The sequence below is a fragment of the Siphateles boraxobius genome, unplaced genomic scaffold, assembly GCF_051911475.1.
Source record: "Siphateles boraxobius isolate OS27281-9 unplaced genomic scaffold, OSU_SipBor_1 25, whole genome shotgun sequence".
Lineage (NCBI taxonomy): Eukaryota > Metazoa > Chordata > Actinopteri > Cypriniformes > Leuciscidae > Siphateles > Siphateles boraxobius.
Window position 1 is genome coordinate 7392006 of NW_027508866.1, and position 22628 is coordinate 7414633.

General features: G+C 35.7%; 1 protein-coding gene across 2 annotated transcripts in view; it reads right to left on the reverse strand.

Moving 5' to 3' along the window:
- rxfp2a (relaxin family peptide receptor 2a) overlaps positions 1-12278 on the reverse strand; it is a 48165-nt gene extending 35887 nt beyond the window's left edge. For both annotated transcript variants that reach the window (XM_077242280.1, XM_077242279.1), the window contains exon 1: positions 11928-12278. In XM_077242280.1, the coding sequence (XP_077098395.1) occupies positions 11928-12015 (88 nt within the window). In that variant the 5' untranslated portion in view covers positions 12016-12278. The remainder of the gene's footprint in view (positions 1-11927) is intronic.
- Positions 12279-22628: the final 10350 nt, after the last annotated feature.

The following is a 22628-nucleotide window of genomic DNA, read 5'->3' on the forward strand; positions in this document are numbered from 1 at the left end:
ACAAAAACCTCATAGGACCCACATTGGTGATCACATTGGACCCATTGTGTTTTTTGTGGGACAGTGGGTGAAAATTGGGCCCCATTCATTATTTTTTTTAAAGATTCCAATGGGTCAAATAATGAGTAAAATTTTAAATTCACTTTTCAAACCACTCCAAATCTGTTAAGATGTGTTTTTTTAAATAAACCTGTACCTGACAAAACAACAAATTCCTAAAATAAGCTGATTTTATGTGGTTCTCATATATTTTAAATTACATTATAAAATAGTTCAATTGTAAAGCAAAAGACTTCAACCAAGAATTTGTAAATTATGTTGTTGTTTTTTATTGAACTTCAAAATAATGGGTATATTGAATGATGTATATCAAAATGAATACATCAACACCCCTAAAGCTTCACAGTTGTTAACCCTTCCTGAGGTCGACAATTCATTCGGTAACGTTAGGCAGTTTTGATATGTTCTTTCCCCATTTGCGTAAGCAATCTTCTTTCACTTGTTTCTGTACTCTTGCAGAAGATGCGTCCTCTACCTTATTACAGTGAAAACATTTATAGTATGCTATAATGTATAAAGTACTTGGGCTTAATTATCACTTTTATGCAGACGATACTCAGATTTATATTCACCCTAAGCCTGGTCAAAATTTGGATGTTCCTTTTTTAATATATTGTATTTATGAGATAAAAACATGGATGTCCCAAAAAAGACTGAGGTCTTGCTCATTGGCACCTCTCATCAGCTTCGTAAAGCTGGCTCACTAATTTTAAACATAGATGGCTCTGATTTGGAGGCACAAACTAAATAAAAAAACTTAGGAGTTATATTAGATTCTAGTCTGTCCTTTGACTCTCATGTGCAGTATACTGTTAAGAACTCCTTTTTTCATCTCAGATACATTGCAAGATGCTCTACGTTATCCCTCTCTGAGACTAAAAAGGCTTATTAATACCTCTGTTATTTCCCTCATTTACTACTGCAATGCACTTCTTGCTGGGGTTCCTAAAACAACACTTAAACTACAATGTGTACAGAATTCTGCTGCTAGGATCCTGACTGGAGTAGGGAGAAATGAGCATATTACACTGATTTTAAAGTCTTTGCACTGGCTCCCGGTCAGGTTCCGAGTTGATTTTAAAATCCTTATGCTCACATACAAGGCACTGCATGATCTGGCCCCTCAGTATCTGTCTGTGCTTTTAACTTTTTACACACCCAAGCGTAATTTACACTCCTCACAAGCTGCAGTCCCATAGACTTGGTTGCGTACTATAGGGGACAGGGTTTTCCATCCTACGCTCCTAGACTTTGGAATGCATTCCCTCCAAATATCAGAGATGCACAGACTTTAAGTATTTTTAAATCTCATTTAAAAACTCATTTTTTAAATTAGCTTTTACCTGATTTTTTTCCCCCTCTCCTGTGTGTGTTGTATTTTCATTTGCTTGTTCTATGTAAAGCGCCTTGAGAAGCTGCTTTAAAGGCGCTATATAAAAATACAGTTATTATTAATATTATATTTCTGAGAAGTACATAAAAAGTAAACTGTAAGTAGCCTACACTTTCTCATTTTAGTTTACAAGAAGTACAGGTGAATCTCGAAAAATTAGAATATCGTGTAACAGTTCATGTATTTCAGTAATTCAAATTAAAAGCTGAAACTAATATATTTAGTATATATAACTATATACATATGCATGATTATACTTTTCAGAGGGCCGACATTTCTGTATTTAAAATCCTTTTTTTATTGATATTCTGAGATTTGGAATATGGGGTTTTCATAAGCTGTAAGCCATAATCATCAAAATTATAACTTTTGCACGATATTCTAATTTTTTGAGTTTCACCTGTATACTAATAGCACACTTGAAACTTCTCTTTCGTAAGTAGTTAACAGGGCTTACATGACTTACTTTCTTCCATAAAAGAACATACGCCTTCTAAAGCCCTAGCTTTATGTGAGGAAAAGACCAGAAATTGAGTAATTCCATCCCAACACAAATATTTTTTTTTATTTGTGAGCTCCGGCAGGGGTAGAGATAACAGTGAGTAAAAACGTTCTCACACAAAGATATAATTTTGCCTTCAGAAGAATGAGTAGGAGAGGAGTATAAATTACTATTATGGGGCAATTTTGTTTCTTTATTTGTTCATTTTGGAGACTGGACAGTCCTTGTATGGAAAAAAAAAACTATGGAAAAAATTATTTGGTGTTCCATGTAAAAAAAAAAACAACAACAAAGGTTTTGAACAGCATGAGTAAATAATGAGTAAATAATGACATAATAGTGAGTAAAAAAATGACATAATGCACTAATTATGACCTGTTCCCCATAATGGCATACTCAAGGCATTGAGCTAGTATATGCCACAAATATGTCACCTTCTCATTTATCTCTCTCGTCTGTACACAACAAAGCGGCTCTAATCCCAGTAACCGGACCAGGTGGCCCAACAAAGCCAGCAAATCTGGTTTTCATGATCTCATTAGCAGCCGTCCAGAAAAGGCGTCTTTTATGGCGTCTCTGGATATGTTTGGAGTTGGGATTCAAGCAAAAAAAAAAAATCTGATCCTTCAAACCAGGGGAACAAATAAAACCTTTAAAAGGTGTATTGAATAGAGAAAGAAACAACAGGGGACAACTTCATGTTTCTGACACATTTCATCGACTGGACTTCTAAGTTTGTGGCAGGGATCTTTATTTCACGAGCCTCTTTATGCTACATGGAAAAACACATTCTCAGTCTGGAAATGTAATCATTTGTTCTGCAAAAACCCAGATGCACATTTTACATCTTCATGGAGATTGAAACATGTTGTTGGTTAAGAGGGAGCTAAAAATAGCTAGTTAAACATTCCTAATTAACACAATTTTCCAGAGGAAGTGCCGCAAAGGGATTAAACATACTGTATATCAGCACCAATTTATATTTCTGTAAACGAAATTGTGCTCTAAATAACTGCTTTATTCCAAATTCCTGTTTATATTATCATTTATTCAGACCAGTGAATCATCCACTGATGTCATAAAATCCACCCAACAATGCTGTTTAGAGCAGGGGTTCCCAAAGTAGGGGTCGCGACCCCCCGGGGGGTCGTGAGACAGCGAGGGGGGGTCGGGAGATGATTTCCAGAAGTGTAATTGACAGAATTACTAAAAAATATTTTGCTACCTAAAAGTTAAAGATTTTTAATAAAACTCAAGAGATGGCGGATGTGTGGAATTTCATGATTTATGAGTGACATTAGTCTAGTAGAATTTTTAAAAAAATATTTGGCTACCTAAAGGTTAAAGATTTTTTTGTGTCACACAAGCATGCATGTCTATTTCCCTCATATTAAATATAAAACGCATGTGGACTGATATTTTTCCAATGTCCGGACTCCTTTATTAACGGAGTAGGCCTATATAAACACACGTTTCAATATATTTGTATGAAATGCATTTTCTGAGAATTTATATTTCAAGTTTTTACTTCAAATGTCAAAATGAGCGCTCTTTGGTCCATCAGTGCTTGAGTCACCATATATCGCAAAACATTTGGAATGGGTCAAACATAATTCTGACCACTTATTAAGTTTTGTTTTAAGTAAATTTCGTTTTGTATAAATTGTATCTTCATTTTAATCAATGTTTTCATCAACAAATTGACTGGATTAATAAATAAAAAGCAAATATAGTAGACAATACAATTAGGACACGGAGGTGCCGGCGCATGAACTGGAGCGCGTCTCATAAATGAACCGAAAACTGACAGAAAACACTAGTTTATTAATAAACAATTCAAATGTTTAATGCACAATCCTTACTTTGGTCGGTTCTTTGTGGCAAGCTGTATACGTGCGTTGAGATGCGGAATAGGAAATATAAAAATGCTGTCATTATAAAAGGTTTCTAGTGTCAATGTATTGCTTGTTTTTCTGTTTACATTTCATGTTGTGACACTTCTCTTCTCTCGAACATAATGCTGGTACGTCAGAGCGACCAAAGCATCAACAAGCTTTAACAAGCGTCAACAAGCTTCAATAAGCTTCCCCGTACTTTTTGACAAGCGTCCTCGACAGGGCGGCCAGAGCTTCTTTGCCACTCAAGTCGGCGGCTGTGTGAACGTACAGTTATGCTTCTAGCACGGACTTTTGGGACTTAGTTTTGAACTGGTGTCAAGGCGCAATGAATGAAATCTACAAATGGTAATTAAATAGAACCCCTAGGTGAAATGAACGAGGGAGAGGATCACAACATGTGAATTCATCCACTCCCGAAATACTTAAAAGTAGTGGCTGGTGAACTGGAAGAATAGAGTAAACATTAAAGTTCCTTACACAATGTGTATCTGATATTAATAAAACGTGTCGAATTATAATGGAAAGGATTATTATTACCTCTTCCATAAACATCAGTGTGTATTTTACAAACTCTAAATGTATTGTTTTTTTTAGTACTTTTGTAAATTTAGGGGGCGGCCGCGCCCCCCCCTGTTGCAACGTCTATCCACCCGTCTCATTAGGTGATGTTAATATTTAATATAAAATAATATAATGGTTGTTTTGACTGTTGTGTTATTTTGTGTTGTAAGTATCCCTATTAGTGCGTGTGCACAGTTTCACGCAATGTTTGTATACTTTAACCAACGGATAGAGGGGTCACGAATCACTCGCACCTTTATTTTGGGGGTCTTGGGCTGAAAGGTTTGGGAACCCCTGGTTTAGAGCAAGGGGTCTAGGTTTCACTGGTTGATTAGCACAGTCCTGCTGTCCCCTGATCTTTATAGACCTCCTTGGTTCAAGGTAAAAGAAGAATCTACTATGAAAAAAGTTGGACCTATATGACATACACCTTGCTTTATGGGACACAAACAAACCGTAGGCAAGACAATCTCTGCCATTTTTTGAAAGACTCATTCATCTGAAAAGCTTTACATTTTATTTGAAACATTATATTTGTGTACAAGCATCCAATAATAAACATAATGAAAACATTTCCTCAGGCAACTCATCTCACCAAGTGGAAATAAAGTAATTAAGTGACTTAGTAAGGGCTTTACACTGCAAAAAATAATTTTCTAAATCAGTATTATCTGTCTACATTTACTTGAGAAGCCAAACTTAACACAATAAGACAGGCTTTCAGTGTGTACACACACACAAATATATATATATATATATATATATATACACACATATATCTACACACAAAATCTAACAAAAATCTTTTTTTTATTAAGTAATTGAGTGCAGCGTTAGTTCAGGAAGGCCACGTAGGCATAGACTGCTATCAGCTGATGGGGTCAGCTGTCAAATCGCTCCAACCACTACCATTCTCCTATGAGGATATATATACACGTGTCATCACTGCTCGGTATGCATGCTCAAACTGCTCGCAACCTCCCGCCCTCACCACTAGGGGTGGGCGGATCGATCCTGAAGTATCGATACTATCGATACTGACGTGGTATCGAAAAGGATCAATCCTCACATGAAAATATCGATCCAAATGTGTGTGTTTTTTACCAGTAATTTTTATTAATTTAGCACGCAATTCAGTGCGTGAAATAAGCTTCTAAGTGGAAAAATAAGCGAATGTTAGCGGATAATTGTGTAGGATAGAACTTCTTCTCCTAGTCATCTGGATACAAGACGACACCAATCAATCACAGAGAGCTTCCGATGCTGGTGCTTTGCTGAGCTCACAGGCCCAGTGCGTTTGGGAAACGCAGTTTGGGACTGTTGATCTGGAGTTATTTCGCAATAAACAAACCACAAGTGTACATAACGGTTCAAAATGTTGATGTCAGTAAGATTTTTTTTAATGAAATTAATATTTTTATTCAACAAGGATCGATGCATTAAATTGATCAAAGGGCTTCAAACTGTTAAAAAAAATCTACTTCATATAAATGCTGTTCTTTCAACTTTGTTCATCAAATAATTCATCATAAAATGTATCATGGTTTCCTCAAAAATATGAAACTGTTTCCAACATTGATAATAATAAGAAATGTTTCCTGAGCAGCAAATCAGCATTAATTATCATCATGACTGAAGTAATGATGCCGAAAATTCAGCTTTGATCACATGAATAAATTACAGTTTACTATGACATAGAAAACAGGTAGCCTGTTAAATTGTAATATTACAGTTTTTACTGTATTTTTGATCAAATAAATGCAGAAGAGAATTAAAAATCTTACAGACCCCAAACTTTTGAACAGTAGGCTAGTGTACAATAGTACATTTACTATAATTAGGGTAGTTTAGTAAAAGTCACTGACTAATTACAGGCGAGTTGAGAGCACAAATCACAAAATATTTAGTAGTCTTGAAAACGTATTCAGATTTAGCATATTAATGATAATTCTGATATTAATGATGCATTCACCTCATAAATCATGACACACTGCTCTAGCACAGGAAAGTGCATACAAGTTCAAGTACATGCTTTTAAAATGAAAAAGTATTGGTATCGGTATCGATATCGGCGATACTGGCCCTGTATTTACTTGGCATCGGATCGATACCGAAATTTGCAGTATCGCCCACCCCTACTCACCACTATAAGTATCAATCATATTACTGTGCACCAGTTGCTGTCGTCTTCTTTTGTTTCAGATTACCAAGGCTTTCAAGTCCTAACTCTCACGGACATCATTGCTGAGAGACACTCATCCTCATAGCCCAGCTACAGTATAGACGTCCTGGGATTTACTGCCACGTCTACACATTAACACTGTTTTGCTAAAGTGTCTTAATCATCTGTATATCACTTAAGGTTCTATGGGGGGTTAATGCTTAAGCTCTGTATGCCGTTAATCATGGAGCAAAAAACCCCATAAGGAACCATACCGCCAAAGAAAAATTATGTTTAATAAACTCAAGTAACTTGCCAAAGTGGTCCTGTCTGAACCATATTAATGTAATGTCCTGGAATTATTGTTATAAAATTATACTATTGACATGCAAACTCATTTATTGAATCAGCATTCAAAAAATTAGCTTGACAATTTTTTTAATTCGGTTGGCAGTCTTAGAAAAACACATTAGTAATTTATGCTAATAGAGGATAAGCACAAAAGATAATGCTACAGCAACAAATTCAAAAGAACACTTCTGAGAAAGCATTAGAGAAGAAGAGAGCATGATGTCACAGATAAGGAAACCAAGTGTAACAATTGGCACAACAGAGCAGAACGGTGCTCTCTAAACTGTGGAAATGTTTTAGATTTGCATTTAGTTTTTTGTTTCATGCAATTGAGGTTTGTAGCTCTCGGGTTCACATGAAACATTGGGGTGCTAACTAATATGTGCCTCTTACATCTGGAAAGAGGCTTCCTCCCATGACAGTGGCAAAAGGATTTAAGGCAATGTTGCTATAGCAACCATACTGGGTGACAGAATAAGATACTGCCAACCAGTATCTTTATTCTCTGCCCATAGCTACAATACCTGAAATGCATACTGTGCATCTTCAAATCCAAAGAAATACACTAAATTCAAAGCCAGGCTACAAAAAAACTACATACCAGAAATGTGGGGGAAAAGGGTAATAGGCTAAGTGAAAATTGAAGTACAATACAGGACAGCCCCATGACTGCAGATATAGCGAAAGAGACTGGGTTCCAGGCAGTCCATGGTGGCAGGTGCACATTTGTTAACACAACTCTCTCAATTTGTTTATGTATAGTATAACCGGCCAAGTCATTACCCAAACACCTCAAAATCAAATCAAAAACACAAGAACATTGTATACCCTACCTATAATCAGGAGTTTAATAGAGTAAAGTCATGTGGAAAGAAAACTGTTGAAGTTGATAGAGCCATAACTGAGCCTTTATGTTCATCTAATTAGACAATTAATGAAAAAGGGCTCCTGTGCGACTTAATTCGCATTCAATCTTCTGGCTACAGTGCAGGTTTTTGACACTGGCCTTTTGAAATGCAACTGTAACACAACTCTCCATCACTTTTAGCTGAGAATGTGAGGAGATAAATATGGAAATGAAATGCAGATGCTGCCATGAGAATAAATGTGTTGATCTACTCTTAGAGAGGAATTAATCTTCTGTCCTCTTAGAGAGGCATTCAAGTCAGGTCAGTTGTTGAAAACACGATGCGTGTGCAGTGAGAGTGTTCCCTGATGGATATGGCAAATCCTGGACATTTATTAAGTGCAATCTTTAAAATTAGTTTTTAATCTCAAATGAACCACATACACTTGGGTAGATGACATATTTAAAAGTGCGGTAAGTGATTTCTGAGAAACGCTGCTGAAAAATTAAACACCACCTAACCCTAAACAGCAATTAAAGCTCTTACTGGGCATGCTAAACTTCCAGGCAGGAGTGTTGAGGCAAGTTGGAGCTAAACTCTATAGGACAGTGGCCCTCCAGGACCGAGTTTGGACACCCCTGACCTAAACAAACAATTTTGTGAACATTTGCAAGATGTGTCTTCTGTGTGTGTGTGTGTGTGTGTGTGTGTGTGTGTGTGTGTGTGTGTGTGTGTGTGTGTGTGTGTGTGTGTGTGTGTGTGTGTGTGTCTGTGTGTGTGTGTGTGTGTGTGTGTGTGTGTGTGTGTGTGTGTGTGTGTGTGTGTGTGTGTAAATAGGAGAAAAAAACTAAGTGGAGTGGTTGAGATGTATTACCAAAGAGAAAAGGGTCAGAGAAAGATCAAAAAAAGCTTTCCAGCACTAGAGAGCGGGAAGGCCTGAAAGCGTCTTATAGATATATTGTCCACAGCAATTTATTTTGTTTGCCGAACGACTGACAAGTGACAATGGCACAACCCAATGGGCTTGAATTTCTGTATAAATGACTCATAAATAAATTTTTATATTTGTAAATGGACTACTGGCACTACTTCCGCATTCTTCTTTTTACTGCTCGAGAGTTTCCAGTAACAGCGTTCAGCGCACCTGCATACAGACAGTTACTCATGAGAATGCAGATTATTACTACATTTTATGGCTGTCAATTGATTAAAACACTGAATCATGTTCTCTGCATTAACATGAATTATCTTGAACCTGCTGAAATGTTTCTATAAATATATTTTCTTTCCAAAGGGGCATTCTGAATAATAAATAAATATATTTCATTATTAATCTGCAGCAGTCCAGTGCACGTCTTCTCATTAACAGTGATTTTTCTCTTCATACCTGTTGAGTTTCCATTTTTAAATCAATTTGATTGCTTGTGTGACCTGGTGCTCTTTTGGTGCTAATTAATCTTAAACAGTATAGCGTTGACAGCGCTCCTACTTTGAATATTAATTAAGAAAAACATGTAAATTACATATTGACAATGAAAAATGGCACAAAATAGTGATTAAAAGAATTAATAGGCTACAAATAAAGGTTTGTACTGATCTTATTCATCAGGTCTCACAAATGTTCAGCTTCTGAAAATGTCTAGATTTTTAAATCATGAAGACACTCATTTTGGCGTTTAGTCAATAGGTGACTAGAGCACATTGAAAATATACATAACTGGAAATAAATGAGTTAAACTATGTGGCAAGCGTGTGGGAACGGAGCGATTGCGAATGAGCGTCACACCTGCTTTGAGTCTCATGGAAAGAGATCTGGAAGAATAAAAGGTGTAGTGACGACAGTGCAAGACGAGAGAGAACCAGGCCTGGACTTTACCTTGTGTTTTGTTTATGTATGTGAGACAGTCATCCGTGAGGGGCTGCTGCTTTACTTTCATTTCGTGTTTATTTATTTTATGATTAAAGTTTCGTTGAACGTTTCCAGGTCCCGCCTCCTTCTTCCCTGAACTACTAACATCGTTACATACTATTTCAAAAAGGAAGTGCACCACGAAGCTCAGTGCAAGTAGTCCATTGTCCCGCTGAACTGAATGTGACCACCATGGTTTTCCACATAATTCACCCTGAAGTTCATTCTGCTTGTGATTCCAAATGAAAGCTATTTAAACAGACTGCACGTCTATCCCTCACAGCACCATTTTCATTCTTGTTGAATAAAACATGGCCTCTACCATGACTCTTCTGGTGGTTTGGAATGGTGTTTTGTCTATTTCTGACTCAAGCAACTGATATAAGATCCCTCTCCACCATGGCACTCAGATCCACTGTATTGTTGGCCTGTGACACCTTATTTCACCTCATGAAAGCCATTGACTCTACTTATCCGAGAGAGGGGTATGACTCCATATGGTTCTGTTAAGAAACAGATAAATGCTCATTTTAATTCTTTATTAACCCTCATGCTTTGTTAGGGTTCTGAGAGACCTTTTTAGTAGTTCAAAAAACATACTTAAAAACACAATTCCAACTTAATCCTTTAAACATAAACCAGGAAAAAAGAAAGTTATTAAATATATGTGAGGATAGGAAACTCCAGATATAAAAAGATGAATAAATGCAAATATGTTTTAGATGAAATTTTCTCATAATTGTAGTATTTCACTCCAGCCGACTGTTGGATTTGTTTTGTCAGTAAATATATATTTTGAATTAGTTTTGTTTTTTATCTTACCATACTGGCAAAATTTAGTGAGGTTTATCCTTAAAAACAAGAAAAACTATTTAAATAGAGAAAACAATTTATTATTGTCTATCATTTTGCATCTAAAATTTATTTATTTTACTGGCAAATGTGACCACAAAAAATATATTTTAAAAAAATTATTTTTCTAAAGAGGTCAAACTGGGCCTTAACAAGCAATATTACTAACATCTTGGAAAGCAGTTACATTTTTAAAAAAATAAATAATTTGACATACAGTAATCCAAGGTTAGAATTTAAGTAAAATAAGACCAGGGACTTTAAGTCAAATATACATATTAAATGAATTGAAGGGGAAATAAGAGGTTAATTTTGTACATATTTTTCACATACACATCACTGTCTCTGGGACCTCAAACAAAGACAGTAAAGTCAATCTCAAAGGTTTAAATAACAGCAGAAATAAGAGTCAACAACCCATACCAATTTAAGTACATGTGAACTCTTTAAATATGGTTCTTAAACTAAAATGTTTATTTATAGAGTGGACATTAAACATTTATAGATGTGGAAATGAAAAGGGAATAAAATATTAGAATAAGCTATAATAAATTATAGTAACAGAAATTAAAGTCAGTTACTAATTAAGACTGAAAATCAATGTCATTTATAGGCTATGCTACTATACTAAAATTACCCCAATAGCGCACAGTTCTCCAAGCACTGGTCCCTTTGCTTTTTTTTCATCCTTTTTTACATCCACTTAAAATTTTCACAGATATCCACCGCTTATTGTTTCTTTAAGGATTGGGATTATGAGCAATGCAACTTTTTATTCAAAACCATTAGTGTCTGACAACATGGGGACCGCAGTGCGCACAGGCTGAAACCTGATTCAATCGAGGCTTTGTGTAAAGAAGCACCAGAGTGACTGACTAACTGCGAAGAACCTATGAAACGTTGTGTTTTGTAGATAAGCAGCGAGAAAAGCCACCACGTTATGTTTTAACTGACAGAAGTTCGTGAAGCCAAATAAAGCGTGTAGTTAAACAAGCAAAATATTGTCATGCCACAGAACAGAGTGTACCGCGAGAGGGGTCAAAAGTTCCTGAGGTCTGACACTAGGTTTACTTCTTTTCAGTGAACTACTTTGTCTTAAACATTGGCGGTAGCATAATACATTGCTGATTATGTGTAGCCTAGATTATTTTTATCGCATTCTTTACACTCCATTCAGTAATCAAACATACAGCCCCTTCGAATAAATCATCAGAACATCATGCAGGCTTAAAATAATGACTCGCATATGCAAGAGGTTAGCAGATAACATGGACGAAAGAGTAAAAGTTTGCAGGAATTAAAGAAGACTGTTGTGAGAAAGACTACCATGTAGCTTAAATTTAACAATTCGCATCCAAACGAAACCGGTTATGAAGTACCAACAGATCTTACCTTCGGTTTCCACCCTGGAGTTTTGAATGAAAATGAAAATGACGCTTAATTCCAAAAGAGTGTTTGAAGGATATTTGAAGGATTTCATGCTGAAGCCTCACAGCGGTCCTCCAAAAACATTCCCGACCGGACAGACTTTTCCCAAATCGCACTATTTCCAAAGGAAGATGAGCGTTTATCGCTTTCGTGTGGACGAACGGTAGAGCATCGCTCGGTTGGTCCAGCAGTTTCTGTCACCTGCTCCCGCGGACTGCGAGACTTGATGAGCTGAGCTCGACATTATTCATTGAGTATTTCGTCACTGCCGCGTGGTTAGGGACTATAAACACTTAAGTAGTAGCCTAAATGTCTTTCTTTTTTTCTTTTTTTACACTTTTGTGAGAACGCCTATTCATATTCCTGTGATCAATAATGAAAGATATGAACAATATGGGGAACACTTGTACACATCACTACAGTCACACGAAACCAGTCAAATTGAGTGAAAATGAATTACATTCATAAATGGTTCAACTTTGCTATTGTAAGGTGTGTTAAACCCTTAATTCTTCATTGGCACACTCAGAAGGAAAATATGTTCCTCATTCCCCATAGAAATAGAATAAGTGTCTTATTTTCTCTCCTGCCCTGTGTGTCATTGTTTTCAGCACAACATATTTGTCATAGCATGAATGTAAAAAAAAAAACTTCTTTTTTAATTATACTTGCCATTATACTTCAACAATAATAGACTAGTTTAAAAAAAATCTTGCAAAAAGGGCACTTATCTAGTCAGAGGCCATGGTGCTTGCACGTGTCAGGAAATTACTGACTTCCAGTTTATTGTCTGTCGTGCAGTATCAAGTATCAGGTGATCTTTCATTATAAAGCTAATATTAGTTAGCAACATTTTACCGTAAATCTTGCAAAACGGGCTCTTAGTCAGAGGCCAAAGATTTTATATTTATGAAATGGAAACCCTTAAAGAGGTTGTTCCACATTATTAAGCAAGTCAGTTCTCATGTAACACAGGGAGGAAGAAAGATAATTTACCATTTTATTTACAAAATATGAATCTCCAAAGCACTTTCACGCAACAACGTCTGCGCTTGTGTCAACACAACACGCATGCGTCGTGGTGCTCTCGTGAATGAGTGTTGAAGATTATTCAGTTTAAAAAGTCTTACGGGTTTGGAATGACATGAGGGTAATTAATGACAGAATTTTCATTTTTGAGAGAACAATGAGCAATAGAAGTTTTATGTTTTCAGTTGAAAATGGTGTCGTGTAAACGCCCACTAATTTAATAGCCTAACTAATGATTTTTACAACGGAAATGAATCAATCAAAAACTTAAAGGGATAGTTCACCCAAAAATGAAAATTCAGTCAGTATTTATTCACCCTCATGTTGTTCCATCCCCGTAAGACCTTCGCTCATCTTCGGAACACGAATTAAGATATGTTTGATGAAATCTGAGAGCTGGATCACTCCTCCATACTAGTCCATAGGCTTCTTGAGGGGATTGAAACTTGCCAGCCTCGAAAAGTTATTAAACAATCATTACCTATTATAGCTGTGAAGCTGCTTTGAAACAACCTGCATTGTATAAAGTGTTATATAAATGAAGGTGACATGACTTGACTTGATTTTCCATGTGTCACTCATTTTTATGTTATCTTTTGCATTTGCAAACAAAAACAAAAAGGAACATCTTGCTGAAACCAGCCTGGTGGTAATTGGTTTCCCAGCCTGGGGCCAGTTGCATAAACCACTAAGACTAGTCTATCAAGATCTATCAAAAAAAAAAAATTCTTAAGACTGTTAATAACTTTTTTTGAGTCAGTAACATAAAAATGTAGATTTGCCTAATTTGATACCGAAAAGTCTGACTGCTAGTGGGTCATACTAGATCTTAAGAAACTGTTTTAACATTATGGCTATATGTTTATGCAACTGGGCTGGTCAAAAACATAACATTTCAGCACTGTACAAAACCACTGGGTTACATATTAGGTTTTAATGTTATTTTTAGTTGCAGTTCCCAAGGCAACGTTTTACATTGTAACGTTGAGTCGTCTGTAGTCAAGATTTACTCTTCATTTATTTTTACATGTTGGAGAAGGGAGGCTGTGGTTACAAAAGATGATTTAGCTTGTGCCAGAGTTCATTTATGCACACTGGGGTCACTGAGCCTTTGTGAGAAGAGAAGCTGGCTACCACTAAAGGTCAATCGATTGATCCCATGCACTGGTGGAGTGCAAGTCTGAAAACAAACTGGAGTGCAGTCTAGGCTCTTAGTGATGGAACTGCCTGCCAATGTTATCATTAAAGAATGGGTTTTGGTACTCTTTCAAATGAAATAGTGACTAGACACATGAATTTTATATAACTCAATCAAAAACTGACACGACCAGAACTGAGAACCAAGAACAAAGATGGCAGTATTCAAGGCACCAGCCAATCCAAAGATGAATGTGAATGTTAATGGAATCAAAAAACTTTCACAGGTATTACAGACCTAAAAATATTGTAGCCTCATCAGTAGATTGATGCTCACAGGTTTAATTACATTTAAGCTTTTGATGGAATTAGTTAATGGTATTATTTGGCTTCATATTTTATTTGCTTGACACAGCATCCTTTGTGACATCAGCATAAATAAAAAAAACCTTTAACATAACTTCACCATCTACTGCATGCTGATGGGGTTTTGAACTATTTTATGCATTTTCAATAGCATGAAAAAAATGCTATATATGTCAGAAAACACGATTACAGTGGGATTTAAAAAGTATTCAGTTCCTAAAAAAGATAAATCACTAAAAATGAAAGTTCTATCCTCATCAGTGCTGGGTAGGAATTGATTACATGTAATCTGGATTACGCAATCAGATTCCAAAAATTAAGTACTTGTAATTAGATTATATTACATTTTAAAATACTCCTAATAAGACTTTTCTATTGATATGATTACATGTTATTCTCACAATGTTCCAAAATGTATTGATTCTCCCACTACTACTTTTTTATCTTGTAAATTTTTGTTTCTGTAAAAGCCTATTGCTTATATACATTCAGAAGGTCTTCATGGTTTGTGGAATTGCACACACAGACCAGTCAGTCATGTGCCGATCACTTAAAAATGTCACTGCATTTGATCTCTGAATTTACAGGAATCTTTTTAAGAAGTATTTTCTCAACATTGCATATCTTGTCAGCTCCTAACAAACACTTACCTTATCACCTTATCACAGTCATTTAACCACATATTACTGTCTTTGGAAGGCTTTTGTCTTTCAAACACATTAAAATGTACAAATTCACGTTGTTTCATATTTATATGCAATGCAGGGATTCCCCAACTTTTTTGTCAGCTGAACCTCTTTAAACTAATATATTTACCTGAAGTAAGCCCTTAGATTTTAAATTAAGTAAGGTCATTCAAAAAAGTTCAGTTCTCTGATGTCGGTTAATGGTCATGAAATGCAGGCGAACAAATATTTATTTAATATTTTTTAGGAAATGTTTTATCTTGTTTTACTTTTTTAATTGTTTATAATAATAAAAAATTTTGACTTAACGACGTTTCATTAAACTCACAAACTCTAACAGTTCCCATCATGAAACCCAGTCTTGGAAACCCTGATGTATAATGTAATATTTAATAATGCACTTTGTGTTGTTGATATAACAAAGAATGGAATTGTCGCAACTTGGCTGTGTACAAACGCACGAAGATGAAGAAATCGGGTTAAAAAGTCTTTAATAATCCACATTGAAGGTAATCCAAAAAGGCAGGCAAATGAAATACAACCATATTATAAACGATACCGGACAACAGAAACACCGGAACTTAAATACAAGAGACAAACAAGATAATTAATCACACACACCTGAACAGAATGACTAATCAAATTAACATCCATGACAACAAACTAACGGTGTAAACTGAAAACAAATGTGATGTGTGACAGGAATATATAATATATAGATCTTTATATCAATATGGTACAAGGTCAATTCAATGTTATAAACCGGTTAGGTCAAAAGTAATCCAAAAGTAAATCAAAAAAGTAGTCAGAATACATTACCTAAAATGAGTAATCTAGATTACATTACTAACTATTTTTTTCATGTAATTGGGAATCAGTAACTGACAATGAGTCAGTAATGTACCAGCACTAGACATCATGCAGTCTATTGGAATGTAGTGTGGGTAAATGAAGACAAGTATTTACATTTTTGGTACAAGTATGCTTTTTAGAAAGTTATTTTATTTTGCATTCCTTATTTATCTTTTGTGCATTTCTGAATCTTAAAAGTAAAGGTATTTACAGTATGATAGGATAAAGTATAAAAGAACACAATAACACCAATGACAAATCTTTATTACAAATCTTTAAAATATCAGTTTACATTTCTAAACCTACATTTATTTATCAATTCACTTCTATAACTAAATCAAATCAATATTTGGTGTGACCAGCCTTTGTGTTTAAAACAGCTTTTTTCATTGGTACACTATCGCATAGTTTTTCAGGTAGCTTTGCAGGCTTCAAAAGGAATGTTTGGAAATGTAAATAATATTTACTACTGACACACTACAGCAAAATAAATAACTGGCTTAAAAACATTTTTGGGGGTGAAAATACTAACATGCACACTTTTGAGACTTTTGCACAGTACTAAATATATATTGAAATGACTATTTCATGTAAATTCTTTATATAAAAAAACAATACATGGATTCTAAATCTCAATATTTGCTAAATATAAATACTTTAAAAAGTTAATTAAAAAAATTAATTCAGAGAATATCAACTTCTAATTAAACAGACTCGTGAAAAACAAGTATACTAGATACATATCCATATTTTCATACTTTCAACATTGCTCTTTTTGTGTTTTTGGAGTAGTCCGACATGCCAACTTCTAGCTCAGTCAATGATGCGAGTTTGATCGTGCCACCTTTAACTATACCCATACCAAATATTCTGATTCTATGGAGAAGAGAATAAAATTCTTCATCTTCATTTTTATTTAAAGTTTTATTGTTTGTTTTTAAAGCACTTAATGGGCTCGCCCCAACCTATATCACCGACCTTGTACAGCCATACTCAGTTCAAAGGTCACTGAGATCCTCAAACAAAGGGCTCCTGCTTGTGCCGCGCTCACGGCTTAAACAGAGGGGTGACAGAGCTTTTGCAGTTCTCCACTTTTGTGGAACCAGCTCCCCCCGGATATTAGATCTGCCCCCTCCATTGCTGTAAATCCAGCTTAAAAACTCATTTTTATTCCATGGCTTTCCTTGTTCCCTAACCTGGCACTCCTGTTAGTTCTTTGTATTTCTGTGTTGTGCGCCCTGATATTGAACGTTTTCTTTTTATTCATGTTTTATATAATTATGAATTTTTTTTTTGTTGTTGTCTTTTTAGTTATTCATTGTGCAGCACTTTGGTCAGTTTTGTGCTGTGTGTAAATGTGCTTTATAAATTAAAATTACTTCCTGAAACATGCTTTTTATTTAGGTGTTTTTAAGGCAATACATTCACCATATTTAGAGTGATCTTTGTTGTCCTTCTTTCTCTCTTTTACTCCTGAATATTAAAGAAGGATGAAAACAACAGAATTTGAAGTCACCTCAGCATCTTTGTAACTCTTATTAGCATTTAAACCGAAAGAAGCAAATTAACTTTAAAAGTGGACTGGGAAAACAAAGCATCTGTAATGGATTATTGCCATGCACATTCGGAAAAAAAAAATATTCATGAGCAGCTGGAACTCAAAGTCTGATAAAAAAAAAGAGGGAGAGAAATGATGGGTAAAAGAGTGAGAGATGGAGCATTGTGTGGTGGATGAAATTTCTTGTGAAATGTCTGTGTGAACGTGTACAATCACCCCCTTTCCATCTTTTCATTGTACTTAACGGACATTGTTCATTGCTTCGGATTCAAGCTCTGTTTGAATGAATCACTGCGACAGAGTCATTCTCAATCGTGCAAATCGCTGATCTGGCAGAATTGTTGGTGGAAATAACCAGTGGAGAATCTTTGAGCCCCGTAAAGCACAGATCCAGAAGTGGTTATTTCTGTTATCTCTACTCTCAATAGAAATAAAAGGCTTTACTCATATCCCCTACACTCATTATCTGGCAGCCTGCCTTAGAGAACAGCAGAAAGTTGTTGTCTCTGAAGTCCATCCGCTGTCGTTACTCATCCAATTAAACGAGGAAGTTGTATGTCTGGGGGACTTCTACTCGCTTCCTCTCAGCTTAATCCTTGTGTTAAATCTTTACAGTCAAATAGACAACGCCACAAGAAAGCCCTTTTTAGGTCTACTTCATTGGTCAATCATTTGGTACTCTTTGTGCTCTTTAAGTACACTCAGATAGTTCCACCCAAGAAAATTAATTTTTGCAGTAACCACACGATCATTCACTCACTTTCATGTTGTTCCAACCCTGCATAGTTTCAAAAATCAAAAAGGATTGGAATGACATGAGGGTGATTAAATTATGACAGAATTTTAATTTTTGATCGAACCATGCTTTTTTTTTTTGTTTTGTTTTTTTGGAAAATGTATTTCATTTTAAAGAATTTCAGTCAGCTTCGCATGGCTTTAGAGGATCAGTGAACAGTCAACTCAGCACTTGTAAGGCAAAATAAAATAAAATAAAAACATCTCACACAAAAAAATAATAATACAGATTTATACTAAAATATAATGTAATGCATACATTTAAGTGTCATTTTTGTCTCTGCAATGTATCAGTAAAAGTAATAATAATAAAAAATTGAATCATTGCTACATCTTTCAGGTTTCAAAATGTTCTTTCACGGGCTAAAAAGATCTGTAGTTCAATAGTTCAGAAAGCCTCAAGATGACAACACTAGCACGACTAGTTTTTTTTTTTAAATGTGCACTGTGGGACACTGCCTAGAATGCAGAATTCATCAAGCAAAAGCAAAATATTTCTAAAAATGTTGACAATATCTTCTACATCTAACTGACTATTTCAACTGAGACAGCCAGAGTGTCCTCTGCTAATGCAAAAGCAAGAATTCAGTCATTCAATCTGTCATACAAGGAGTTGCAATGTAACCTGCATATTTGGCACAATGCAAAAAAATAAGATTTTTTTTGTCTGTCTCTCCTTTTCCAGGATAAGACCACACTCCCCTGAGCCTTTATTAGAATTGAAGCACCTGAGGTTGTCACTGTTCTTTCAAGAATTATATGTACAATATATGCACTGAATCCTGTGCATCTGCTAAAGGTTTTGCAGAAGCAGCAGACTATTTCAATCGCCATCTGTCTTGGAGGCAAGCGGTCTCAGCGCCATTCAGTCTTCTGGTCACAAATCAATCGAATGAGAGTGAATGCAATTTAATATCACATTAGAGGGTTTGTGGTAGTCACCATCACAAAAAGTCCAGATTGGAAAAGCTAATGATGCGAAAACAAGTCATAAGCTTTTAGCTTTATCATGATCAGAAATCAGCATATATGTTGAAAGCCTGTATAGATGTTTGGCGGCAGTTTTGCTCTCATTAGGAGATTGTGGATATAAACTGTGGTATTCAAGGCAGACAAAAGGGGACCGGTACAAATGGAAAAGTGCAGTGCCGCCAGCAAGTGCACTGCATTGAACTCCTGCTGGCTCTCTGTATGGCCTTAGCTGGGAAAAGATCAGGACAAGGAAAAAGGTGAGAATCAGATTTTTTGTTCTTTTCAACAGACAGAGAGTGCCAGTTAAAAGGCCATTCAAGAAGCTTGCAAGTCAAAATGCAACTATTTTTTAGATATGCTAATTTTGCACCTTTAAAATGTCACGCGTAAAGTTGAAGGAAAATATTTTTTACATAATTTAACAAGCACAATGGTTTGCAGAGAAATGCTACGTTCACGTGTACGCCACCACTCGGAGCGACAAAACAAACTTAAAGGGGGCCATGATATGGATTTATTTTATTATCTTAATGTAGTACATCGATATTACTTAGGCCTACCACATGAAGATAAGGAGAAATGACTGGCAGGACGATGTCGGAGGATATGGTGCGTAACAGATCCTGAGTGTCATTGACATATCTTATTGTAAAATGTATGGTTGTGAATTGGAAAGCGAAAGTAAAAAGCAAGTGTGCATTCAAAAGCGATTTCAATACCCCACATATTGATAGTGGCTCCCTGCATGCCCGCAAATTATATACAATATAATAACCCAACTATATAATTTCGAGAGAATGCAAAAGCATTGAAATATATTTTTTATTCCCATCTCATATTTTTTTTTCCCATCACCATGTCCCTTTTAGGGGCTCCGTGGAATGCGTCATTTCCTGAACATGGGCTAGTATTCGGCTTCGGGCACATCCCTGTTTATACCGTAACTATTTGTCGAAGTCATTTGCTAAAGTATTTGTCCATGTTACACATCACAGACCCTACAATATCAAAATGAGCCGTTTTGGAGCTTGATTAATGAAATGCTTTGTTTATAATGAGAAGGGCGTTTTAAGCTATGAAACTTGCAGGAAGTTTCAACTGTACAAAGACCTTTTATAAAGGGGAGAGCGGGGCACAACCTAACGCGGGGCTAGTTGTAACACCCTAGTTTGAAATACTCCCATACATGCTATGACGAGACATAGTGTATTTACTAGTTGCCATATCAAAACTATATAGTATATAGAGAAAAAATTGCGCCAAAATTCAGAAATCTTCGGAAGATATCACTGAAAACTTATTTAACCATAGCAAAAGTAAATTACTTATGTTCGTTTTTCATCTCTTTTTTGGTGTTTATTTTAAATTAGACAAAGCTGATATTATTTTAATCTCCAATATGTTATTTAACAGTTGATATGGTTCTATAATGCTGATCTAACGAGCAGAAGACACTAGTAGGGTTTAAATCCCAGTTGTACAGGTGGGGCATGTTGTCACACTGCATTACAATGTGCCCCTATTAGATGATGCTCTTTTCTTTACTTTTATTAATTCTATTGAGAAAAGGTGAATAAAGAGTGAGAGTGAAAGTTCAGAAATGATTAATTATTATTATGTTTGAAACTATGTTGTATAGAAAGCTGTTTTTCCGGTGTGTTTGTTGTCAAACCAAAAAAATATTTAATTTTTAATTATTAAAAAATATTATTATTTTATATGAAAAAGTCAATACTTGTATTTTATTGAGAAAATATTTTAGTTTGTCTAGTATATTTTTTTTGATTAGATCAGATTTTAAACTGTCATATGGTCATGTTACAATGTACCCCTCCTATGGGGCATGTTGTCACATTTCACTTCCATACTCTCGGGGGTAAATCAAGAAAAGTATACACGGTATTAATAAAACAAAACCCCTTAATTGTACTAGACGTGTGAAATTAATGTGGGAAAAAATAAATACTCTGAACCCTAAGTAGATTTACACAAACTGAGAAAGTCAAAAAGTGTTAGGTTGTGCCCCGCTCTCTCCTAGTATACAGTATGTAAAAAGATCAAGGCAAATTTAATTTCTCATGTCATGACCCATTTAATTATTAGTGGTATCATTTCAAATTAATGTAACACCAGGTAACTTTTCAACCTTCATAATATATTTCCAAGTCTCTTGTGATGGTACATCGACTTACAATAGGTTGAATGACACGTCTGCCATAACCTGACGGGGTCTGTAGCGTTTTTAATCGTACTTTTAAACTTCGGGTTTCGGGTAGTAACCGGCGAACAAAGAGAACTACAAAACTCGACTGCTTTACGGCATATACGTCACTTCCACCACCACCGCCACTTCCTTAAAATCGCAGGGCTGTCAAGTGTCACGCATTGAGCGTGACAGTCACTTATTTCGGTCTTTTGTCACGCTCTCCCGCCACACATTGTATTTCTCACGCTGAAAAACTATTTGTAATATATTTAATATGCCGCAGCGCCCAAAACTCGGGCCGCGCCGCTCACACTGTGGAACAGGCATGAATTCAAGCGCGTCTCCTCTGGTGTTGTTCGTCTGGGGTTGTTAGCCAATCAGAAAATAGCACTATTGTATCTGGGTAACATTTAACGCAACAACCAATGACACCCCGTAGTCTGGGGTGTTTTTTTGTCTGCCTGACTATGTTACGGAAGCTATCTTATCCTGCGTTTATCTTCATGAATCAGGTAATGATTATTTGTCTTGCCTCAAGCTATAATGCAAATCGATTTGTAAAATTTGCAGATTTATTTATGGTAGCTTGATATTATAATATTGACGATATATGGTTATTATCTACCACTCAAACATTGCATTGAAGTATCATATAGATTCAGTAAAACGGTAACCAAGACTAGGCTACTATAATGACACTGGCTTGTAAACGTGATCATCGCGATCATTTGTCGTTAGAAAAAAAATAAAACCCATGAAATTATATTCATTTGACATGCTGAAATATATGCCACTGTACCTGGGATGAAGACATTTCACACGCGACGCAAGCAGAACATCTGCATGTGACCTCCTCCTACAGTGTTCAGGGCTATCATGGTTGTCAATAAATGCACAATGACACAGTTTACGACAGTAGTAGAGGACAATACTGTTTCCCAACTGTAGGGGGACCCCGAGAGCAAAAGTTACCTGGTGTTACTTTAAATGACTTAGAATTTTGTGACGGCCCGGAGCTGACTCAAAAAATTGTATATGCTGGGTGTTCATACAGTAATATTTCA